This window comes from Carlito syrichta, unplaced genomic scaffold (genome assembly GCF_000164805.1).
Source record: "Carlito syrichta isolate Samal-C Ts95f unplaced genomic scaffold, Tarsius_syrichta-2.0.1 Scaffold316362, whole genome shotgun sequence".
Taxonomy (NCBI): domain Eukaryota; kingdom Metazoa; phylum Chordata; class Mammalia; order Primates; family Tarsiidae; genus Carlito; species Carlito syrichta.
The window spans coordinates 956808-967765 of record NW_007260458.1 but is presented as its reverse complement, the minus strand read 5'-3'; the positions used below and the strand labels follow the sequence as shown (position 1 = coordinate 967765).

The 10958-nt window shown below is 37.1% G+C and overlaps 1 protein-coding gene across 1 annotated transcript in view; it reads right to left on the bottom strand.

The window, feature by feature from the left end:
* Positions 1-10958, bottom strand: part of ZNF326 (zinc finger protein 326) — a 33414-nt gene that overhangs the window by 948 nt on the left and 21508 nt on the right. The window contains exons 8-12 of the mRNA XM_008074183.2: positions 9582-9729; positions 8389-8488; positions 5940-6070; positions 4711-4806; positions 1-236 (exon numbers count right to left, since the gene is read on the bottom strand). Of these exons, the coding sequence (XP_008072374.1) occupies positions 1-236; positions 4711-4806; positions 5940-6070; positions 8389-8488; positions 9582-9729 (711 nt within the window). The remainder of the gene's footprint in view (positions 237-4710; positions 4807-5939; positions 6071-8388; positions 8489-9581; positions 9730-10958) is intronic.

Below are 10958 nucleotides of genomic sequence, written 5' to 3'. Positions count from 1 at the left end.
CCCTCCCCCTCTCCCTCTCCCTCTCCCTCTCCTTCTCCCTCTCCCTCCATTCCTCCTTCTCCCACTTCTTCCACTTCCTCCACTTCTCCCCCTCCCTCTACTTCTTCATCCTCTTCTTCGTCCTCGTCGTCGTCGTCCTCTTCATCAAGAGGTTCATCAATCTTTTCTTCGTCATCCTCCTCATCTCCTAGTCCCGGATCCTGAGAATGATCTTGAATTTCAAAAGGATTCTCACCCTAAAAATGTAAGAAATAGTTTTTAAAATCAGCACAATTTTACATCAGTGAAATTCTTATTGCCATATCATGAATAATAAATACTACTTGAAGCTTAAAACTTATAACAAATTCACTAAATATTCTTTGAGTATCGATTTCATACCAATGTGGATATATAACTTACTAAGCCATTACTTCATACTCCATAAACTGGAGTACTTAAAAGGCCATATATGTTCCTTAATTGAATTTCTAAAAGCACATATCTATGACAAAGGCAAACGTGTTCTGACAGAACCAGATAATGCAAAGATTTATAATTTTACTTAATCACACCAGTATTCAATGTACTACTGTTATACAGGATCTCTTTAAAACTCAAATGAAGTCAGATGCACTGGCTCATGCCTATAATCCCAAGGATTCGGGAGGCTGAGGCCAGAGGATTGCTTGAGCTCAGGAGTTTAAGACCAGCAACATGGTGAGACCTCGTCTCCACAAAAATAATAAAAAAATTAGCTGGGTGTGGTGGCATGTAGCTGTAGTCCCAGCCACTTGGGAGGCTGAGGTAGAAGAATTACCTGAGGTTGAGGCTGCAGTGAATCAAGATTGTGCCACTGCAATCCAGCCTGGGTGACAGAGTGAGACCCTGACTCTTACGCACCTTGCTGTATCTAATAGATATCATGCCTCACTTCCATTTTTAAAAAGCAGACAAATTAATTCAGTAAACATTCATTGGTACAATTTTAATATTTGAGTAGCATATCTGGATCAAGTCTCATATAAATCTTACCATATTAGAAGACTACAAAAGTAGACTACAAAAGTAGAAAAAAAGACTGGAATAAATCCCCGTGAAGATACCTATACTGTACATAGGGTAGAAGTTAGAAGGGAAGGAATACCGGGTGCAGAAGAAAAACCTAGGAGTAAAAAAAGAGATTCTAGAACATGTTACAGTTCAACAGAGTCAATGATGCAAACAGATAAAGGTAGAAAAGGACTGAAAAAAGTCTCTAAAGCTGACCATCACGAGAGGTGAACGAGCACTCTTGGGGATTGATCCATGTTTAAAATGATAAACAAGCCGGGCTCGGTGGCTCAGCCTGCAATCCCGCTCCTTTGGGAGGCTGAGGTGAGTGGACTGCCTGAGCCCGGTGGTTCGAGACCCGCCTGGGTGGGCGAAACCTCATCTCCACAATAAATCAAAAAATTAGGCAGGCGTGGTAGCGTGCGCCTGTAGTTCCAGCTACTAGGAAGGCTGAGGAGGAAGGATCGCCGGAGCCCTGCAGGTCGAGGCTGCGGTGGCCGGCTGCGGTGGCCGGGAGCGGCCACTGCACTCCAGTGTGGGCGACAGAGTGAGACTCCAACTCAAAAAAATATAAACAAATAAAATAAAATAAAATGATAAACAAAATATTAAGATTTTTTTTACAAAGACTACTCTACTAGATGCGATAATCACATCACTGATCATTTAGGAAAAGCAGTTTCAGAAGTATGATGTGAGAGTCACACAGCTGCAGTCGTCGAAGAATTCATCTTTGCAATTTCCTGTGATGTCAAAACCACAGGCTCTGGTTCCACTAACTGGGATTTGAATTTAGTCAAGTCCTGGAGTTCTTGCTAAATCCACAAGTTCCTGGATCGATCTCAGACCTCCTGAATCAAAATTCCCAGGGGAGATGTGTGATTAACCCACACACTGAAGAAGCATTTTAGGAAAGATTTATCAGAGAGGTTTGGGAAACCCTAATTCGAAAACTCTGAACAAGGGCCTCACGTAGCTTTTTGTTGGCTCTTAGCCTCACAGGGGACTCTCATTACATTCTTCCAGTCGAAAACTAATAGTTTAAAGGGTGAATAGATACGAAGTAAAGAGCATGTGCAAGGCAAACTACCTTTTCAACTACGGTGGGAAGAGAAGAGATAATAAAAACGGGTGGACCAAAGTCTGGGAAAAGTTATGTCAAGTTTTGTTTATGGAAGACTAGAAAAGAAACAGTGAAAAAAATCAGATGCAAGTAAGGGAAGAGATAATGATGAAACAAGAACATAGATGAAGGGCAATGATATTTTTCCCCACAGATAAAAATGAAGGTGAGAGAAAGATACATATATCTAAGGCAGAAAGAACATTTATTGAGCTCACATCTAATGGTCTCAATCTTCCTGATGCAAGAGAAGAAATAAGACCATGGAAAGGAGGCCAGTGTGGTGTTGCACACTTACAGTCCCAGCTGATAGGGAAGCGGAGGTGGGAGAATTGCTTGAGCTCAGGAATTCAAGGCTGCAGTGAGCTATGATCATGCCACTGCACTCCAGCCTGGGCACAGAGCAAGACCCTATCTCTTAAAAAGTAAAAATAAAAGAATGTGGGAGGCGAAGCAAGTAAGGATGAAATCTGGGATATATGCAGTGAAAGAGGTTTGGAACAGTCACTATGGGAAACATGTTATTGACAGGTAATAAGTAAAATTATTGTGAAATGACTGAAAACCTGACAAACATAGGACTAGCACAATTCCATGACATTTTTTAGCAAGACAGTTAATAAAGCTATCCATAGGTGGATAGTGTTGGAAACTCACAAGTGATAAAAGAACAAACAAGTAAGAATTCTAGAATGGCAGTATTCCTTGTTGAGAGGATTGGCCATGAGTGCCAGGGCAGGGAGTGAAGGCAGAACAAGATGAAACAGTTGAAGAATCAGGAGAAACTGTGACCTGATGATCTTGATGGGGACAAAGATTTAAGAAGGTATTCTGTCAGACTGACAGCATCTAACAGTGAAAGAATCTTAAGCCATGACCAGGTTAACCATGATGTTCTGGGGGAATGACAACAGGGAACAGAACAGACAGGAATGCTGAACAAAGGGAAATCACTGAGTAATGTGACACCAGTGTTTCTTGAATGTTAACATGCATGTGAATCAACTGGGATCTTGTTAAAATGGAAATTCGTATTCAGTAGGGCTGGATATGACCCGCAACTCTGCATTTCTAATGAGCTCCCAGGTGATGCCAATAATGCTGATCCACAAATCACATTCTGAGTAACAAGGTTCTAGGAGTTCTCAGTTTCGGTGCTTCCTCTTCAATATGCACATTTAGCAAGACACTCCGTCCGACCAGTGACACTTCCCATTTCATGAAGTGACTTGATTGTATAGCGTGAAAACCCTTCATAGAAATTCTAATTTTGTATTCTTCCTTCATTAAAAATTACTTTCACACATTAACAGAAATCACTAACTTCTTAAAAGCTTGTGACAAAGCAAGGATAAACATCTAACTTTTCCTAACTTAGATACAATGTTCTTGTCTTTTTGATGCTATGATTCTCACAAAATTGGATTTCATTTCAGGGCTGCATTCATTTTTTAAAACATGATGTCAAGAATGCAGTAAATAGTGACAAATATGATTAACAAATCATATTTCCTTAGGGGAAATCATTGTTCCTCAGGGGAACAAGTGAAAAGAACTGAGACTACTCAACAGAAAAGTCACTGGTTGAGGGATAATTTCAAAGTCTTTAAATATATACCAGGCTTTTTCACAGAGCAACTGTTAATCACAATAGCCAAAATAAACAAAACTTTTTTAATCTATAAAATATTTACTTATGAATGCAAATAACAGACTGTTGTAAATCTTCAACATAACAGCTCTCTTCAGTGTGGAATGATTTTAAGCTATTATTTTGTAAAAACTCAAAAACTAACCTCTATCAGACCAGTCTGGTATTGTAGAAAAGCAAAACAGCCAACCTCTAAATTTTATTTCTATTAATTTACTGAAGTTCTTATTTGCACAATAAGTATTTGTAATAAATTTTGTGTAAAGACGGATTCAAGCAACATGTGGCAAAAACTCTGAGAAGTAAAATGGGCCAGGTAGACCCACTTGTTGACACCTGAGTTTCCCAACATCAGAAGCAAGCCTCTCTTCTCCTGCCCTTCTGATTCCACAGAGGGGCTTCTTCTGGAGCTACATCCCTGACTTCCTACTTCCCCTCTAGCTGTTATCCAAGAAAGAGGAATGATTTATCCAAGTAGCAGCTTGGAAGTAGAAACTAGGTGTACACAACTCAATCCTTTCGGGGTTCCCTTTTGAGTCTTCTCAGTGACAGAAAGGTACATCCCAGTCTGTTCTATGCCATGAAGGAAACTAGATGAGGGGACGTAAGTCTAAGTTAGGAGTAAAATATTAAAGTCCACAGTAACTACATATCTAAGACACAATTCCCAAGTTAATTTTTTTTAAATCAAGAATAAAGCTGCCAGGCACAGTGGCTCACACTTTGACCTCCCAGCACTTTGGGAGGTCAAGGCAAGAGGACTGTCTGAACCCAGGGGTTTGAAACCAGCCTAAGCAACATGATGAGACCTTGTCTCTATGATACGTCAAAAGGCTACTATGCCACCATTTAATTATTGTAATAATACAATATTACCTAAAAAGCTTTTGCCCTAAAATCTTACCTTAACAAAGCGTTCGTATCGCACCTTCACTATTGGATTATTTAAAATGCTTGTAGCATTCAAGACACTCTCTCTCTTTATTTGTTCCTTATAAGCCTATAAAAAACAGAACACATTGAGGGTACTTGAAAAAACCATGCCATGAAGAATATTTCCATAACTGAAACCATATTTTATGCCCAAACCCTTAGATTTAAATGATTTAGTTTCTGGCAAATTAACTATTGTGACACATTCTAAATCATCTGTGTCCCCAAACCCTACACACAAGTCTAGATCTACTAGACAGCTGCTTTCTCTTCTTTCCACTCTACATCTACCTCTCCAATCCATACTTTATAATCTTCATGCCATTAAAAAAGAAAGAAGGCTTTTTTCACACTACAAAAACACTGAGTCTTCCTCTTGGTTGTTGTTATTACAAGACTGTATTATACAGAGGAAGGAAGGTAATAAAATGGAATATCTAGTTGCCAAAAAGGTGTTAAGGAAATAGCAGAAGAAAAAGACAAAGACTATCAAAAGACTCTGTGTGTTCAAAGTGTTTAAATAAGTCTGAGTCAAATGAGGTTCACTTCAATACAAAGTATAAATAAAACTAGTAAAGTCAATAAAGAAGCAGAAATATGCTAACCAAAAAGAAAACAGTAAAATTTTCAGGGATAGTCTGCTAAAAAATGTAACAATAGATAACTTGTAATCCTAGTCTTTAAATTTTTCCCAGCCATCAGAAAAATTTATCAGTAATAAGCAGATCTTTATTGTTTGCTCTGAAACTCACACACACATATTCACAGAACTATTCTGAATGAACTATTTTAAAATGTAATAAAAACAACAGCTCAACAAAGCTATGAATTCCTGAATGCTTACCATTTTCAGGTACTATTTTAATTACCTTATACGTTGTAATTATAAACAATCACATGAGAGTAGAATGATTATCCATCTTCATTTTACAGAAAAGAAAACTTACACAAAGAAAGGCTAATTTACTTGTTTAACACATGTTATATACTGAACCAGGATTCAAAGCCAGGGAAGTCTTGCTCCAAAGCCCACAAGCTTAACCATTACTACACACTATACTCCTCTCTGAGTATAGTTACAGTTATTCATGTATGAGATTAACAGGACTGTATGCAGGCTCATAGATGTGAAACAAAGGCCAAAAAAACAATGAAGGATTGATAGATAATTCAATGTTATTAAGACAGATCAAAATGTACCTGCTTTCCTTTGATATGATCAGGCGATTTTAAGTGCTGCTGAACTGAACTATGTAAAGCAGGGATATACACACTGCAAGCACTGCAGTGAACAGTCTCTACTTTCATCATGTGATCATCTGGAGTAACACCTACAAAAGAAATCCAGTTATTAAAGAAATGAGTCACAGGTTGTTTCTGACCAATCAGGTCTTTCTACTTAGTTTCCAGGATTATTTATACTCCTTCTCCCAAAATAAGGGTCAGAATATACAGGTCTATGTTGTGTTTTCTACCACATTTCAAAAATCCACTAATATAGATTTTAAAACATATAGATAATTAATCAATAAGAAGAATGTAGAAGGTATAATTATGTTGTATTTCCTAATTATGTTAAACAATCATGCAATGAGGCCTATAAGTCCATCCCCCCAAAATAATTATATTATAGAAATTACATAAAGAAAAACAAATGTTGATTTTGTAGTACAATAAAAATCTCCATAATTATGAATATAGATGGATAGGGAAAAGATGTCAGAATCAAATTTCTAAGGAAAACATAAATCTTGGATCTTGAAAATGACAACCGGGGTTTATTACAGGCAAAGGCACACATGCAAGGAAAAGGTGTCAGGAAAAAAATGGCACTTTCTGAGAACTGCAAGAAGTTTAGTACAGCTGGAGCAGAGTCTAAAGAGACTGAAGATGAGAACAGGAAAAAAGAGAAGGGAATAGGTCATAAAAAGCTGTGTGTTCTAGGCCTAGGAATTTAAATTTTATTCTGTAGAGGAAGGAGAGCCATTGGAAGTTTCTAAAGTTATGAGAACATGTAGTAGAATTAACGATATGACAGACTGGGGCAGCAAGCAACAGACCCTCTTGTAATTGTTCTGCTCATTGTACCCTTCATAACTATCTTTCCTTTAATTGGACCCTTTTTAACTACCTTTCCTAGTTAAAAAAAACAAACAAACAAAAAAACAGACTGGAAGCAAGAAAATTAGTTAGGAAAGTACTCCACATATCAAGAGAACAGAAAAGGACTTGAACAAATGCAGTATTTAAAGACAAGGAAAATAAATAGGTTTGGTAAATATTTAAAAGATAGAATTGAAAGAACACAATGCTGCAGGTACGGTAAAGAAAAAATATCTAGGATAACTCTGTACTTCCGGTTTTGGTAGATATTTGGCCCCTTTGGTAAGATGAATGAAAGAAATCATTGTGAGGTTTAGTTTTGTTTTCTTTGTGGGGTAGAGTATGCTCGAGGAGATGATACATTTTTGAATACGTTAGATTTAGTGTGACCATTGTAGAGAGATGTTGTAGGCAGCCAGATGTAGATACTATTTTAAGCTCTATAACCTAAATGAATTCATCAGGAAGAAATATAAAAGGAGATGGCAATGGGGCTAATGACAGAGTACTAAAAAGTACCAACTCTAAAAGACTGATAAAGAAAAGCACTTAGATTCAAAAAATGACATGGTGATAAAGAAAATATTAGGCCAGTGAGGTGCCACAGAAACCAAGGAAGAAAAAAATGATTCACAAAGAATGTAGTTAGTAAAAAAAATGTACAGAAGAAAAAGATTCAAAAGAACCTACGTTGGCTGGGCATGGTGGCTCACACCTGTAATCCCAGCACTTTGGGAGGCTAAGGTAGGAGGAAAGCTTGACCCTAGGAGTTCAAGACCAGCCTGGACAGCACAGCAAGATCTCGCCTCTACAAAACAATTAAAAAATTAGTCAAGCTTAGTAAAGTGCACCTGTAGTCCCAAGTGCTGTGAGGCTGAGGCAGAAGGACTGTTTGAGTCCAGGAGGTCGAGGCTGTGATCCAGGAGCTGTGATCACGCCACTACACAACAGCTCAAGCAACAGAGTGAGACCCTGTCTCAAAAAAAACAAAAAAAAAGAGACAGACAGAAACAAAAAAAGAACCTATGGAAGTCGGTATTAACTTCTGTCAGCATATTTCAGTAGCCTAATGGTAACAGCAAATTGTTTACTATGCTTAATATAATTCATTAGATGTTAAGAACAAGAGACCAGTATAGGTTATGTTTAAAGACGCATGATTAACTAAAGATAAAAAGAAATGGCAGGTTTTAGTCTTTCTCTTTGTTTTTTCTGTTGGTGAGATTTTTATAGGAAGACTGAAAAATAGAAGAGTTTATAACTTGAACTTCAGAAGATAAGAAGGGATAAAAGCTAGAGGACAGATAGAAGTATCTTTCATCTAGAAGAAAATACAATTTTTCCTCTGAAACTGAAATGAAGGAAAACAAGAGGGAGTGATAAATTTGTACACTTGAGAACAGGAAGTCAAAGAAGTTCATTTCTGATAACCCACTCAGGGCTACAGTGCATGTGACTGTACTATATCACTCTAGTAGCTTTATCATACACATGTAAATGATATTACGATATTTAAAATTCTCAAATAATTTGTTTAAAGACTTACCCTCCATTACATCTTTTTCAATTATTTTGATTACTTCTGTTTGATTATTTGTATGTTGCTTACGAATAGATGTTCTCTTGAATTTATTCACCATACATTCCTGGAAAACAAAATAGGAAGAATCCAAATAGTTTTCAAAGAGCACTTAGTACACGCTTAGTACAATGTTCATCCTATGTAAGATACAATATCTGCTATGCAAGAACTAATATCTTTTCTCAAGAAGTTTACAATTTAGTTGAAATGACTAAGAAACCCTATAATGTATTCACTTTTCAAATGTGTTTTAAACATATAGAGAAAGAGACATCAAATAGAATATTCAAGAGGTCTTCTCAAGGTAGGTGGACATTTAAATTATAAAGGAGAAATAGGAACCAGTTAAGGAAATAAATAACAGAAAGACGTTTTAATCAAGAATCACAATTCTTTGAGGATACAGAGGTCTGAATGACTACTGTTTCTAACTTTCTAATAATTCCATCTCTTCTGTCCACAAAAATTCTATGTACAATTAGTCATCCAGCTCAAGTCCCTTCTTTAAGCATTTCTGGTCCTGTCTCACACTTCTCCAAACCCCTACAGTACCTCTGCAGTTTTGGCATTACCATTTAACTGTATCGACCGTGTATCTGTGAACGTGTTCTACTTTCATTTAATATTAGCTCACTGAGACTAGTGTCTGTGTCTTTAAGTGCCTGACATAGCATCTTTCACGGGTATTAGAGAAAAACTTTAAAACTGATGACTACATACTGACAATACAAAGGACACTAAACAGATACCAGGTTCTCGGGCTCTGAATTAAGACTGTCACTTAGTGACAGTTACTTAACTGCTCTGAACATGATCTTTCATGATATAAATGAGTTGTTATGAGATTCAACAGAAGTAATGAATAAAAGCATCCAGCATACCCCAGGTACACAGTAGACTCTCACTGGATGATAGCTGAATCTACATCAATAAACAGTTGCCAAAAGAATTCTTTTTCTGACACTTCTGCCAGAAATGACAATGAAAACTATAAAATGATTTCTGAAATAACAAATCCAAATTCTATTACAGAGGAATTAACATGTAATTCTGGGTTAATTTTAAAACTCAATTCTTTAAATAAATGCTAAATTAAATTTTTAGAAACATAATTCACATCAGATAAAATGCTTTTCACTTCAAAAACAGCTACTTACATGCAAAAACTCCATAACAACTTTATCAAATTTAGTTTGCTTCTGAATGTGATCTAATGTTTCCTGGTGTGAAGAGCTTTCCAGATGCAGTTCAATATCTTTTTCTTCAAAGGTTCGAAATTTACAAAATGAACATGTAAATGCCATTCTATAAGGGAAAAACATTTTTCTTTAAATATTACTTTATAAACCACTTAGAAAGAGTTCACAAGAATACACCACTGAAACTAATTTGAACAACATAAATAATTTCCTTTATTTCATTTAATTGATTAAATTTAGCTTAAGTCAGAAAAACCAGTATTTCTTTAAGTACCTATTTGGACAGCACAGTCATTATACTACTTTGTATTTCTGGCCCACTTTGGAGCAGTGGATTATAAATTACCCACTGTAAATCTAGATCATTAAAAACCCAGAGCAAATCTCAGGAAGTATCAAGTTCCAACTTGATACAACTTATTTTACATGATGTTCCACCCTCAAGCTTCTAAGCCACTATGGAAGTATCCACAAAGTCAAATGGCACACCACCAGACAACCATAAGTAACTCCCATGGAGCTCTTGGGTGATCAAAAAGTCTTGCCTCCTAAAGACCACTTCAGGGCAACTAATAGGTCTGGAATAGACAAACAGACACATTTAGATGCTCAAGAGCCAGGTCAAAATGAATACCCCCTTTTAAAGTGTTTCTATCTTATGTATGGTGATTTCCTTTTTCTTGAATTATAACAACAGTCTCTTAAGTAGTTTCTATCTCCAGTCTCCATCTTCCAATTAGTTCTCTCCAATGCTATTAAATTTATTTTCCTGTTTCAGAGTATAGCTCTGGAGTCAGCTGCTGGGTTCATTCATACTCAAGCTTCTTTTTGTGACTTTGGGAAAGTTAATTAACTTCTCTGGGCCTTCATTTCTAATCTTTTTTTTTTTTTTGAGTTGGAGTCTCACTCCATCGCCCAGACTGAAGTGCAGTGGCACGCTCCCGGCTACCACAGCCTCAACCTGCTGAGCTCCGGTGATCCTTCCGCCTCAGCCTTCCAAGTAGCTGGAAATACAGGCGCGCGCTACCATGCCCAGCTAATTTTTGATTTATTGTAGAGATGAGGTCTCGCCAAGGTGCCTGGGCAGGTCTCGAGTCGCAGGCTCAGGCAATCCACTCACCTCGGCCTCCCAAATCACTGGGATTACAGGCTGAGCCACCGAGCTCGGCAGTTTTCTAATCTTAAAATGAGAATCCTCAGAGTTATCTTGAGGATTTAAAAAAATTAATACATATAAAGTCCTTAAAACAATTCCATAATAATTACTCAATTAAGTGTTATTACTTCCTGAAGTAGGTAAGAGTATATTACTGCTCAAAAGGTTTCACTGGTTCC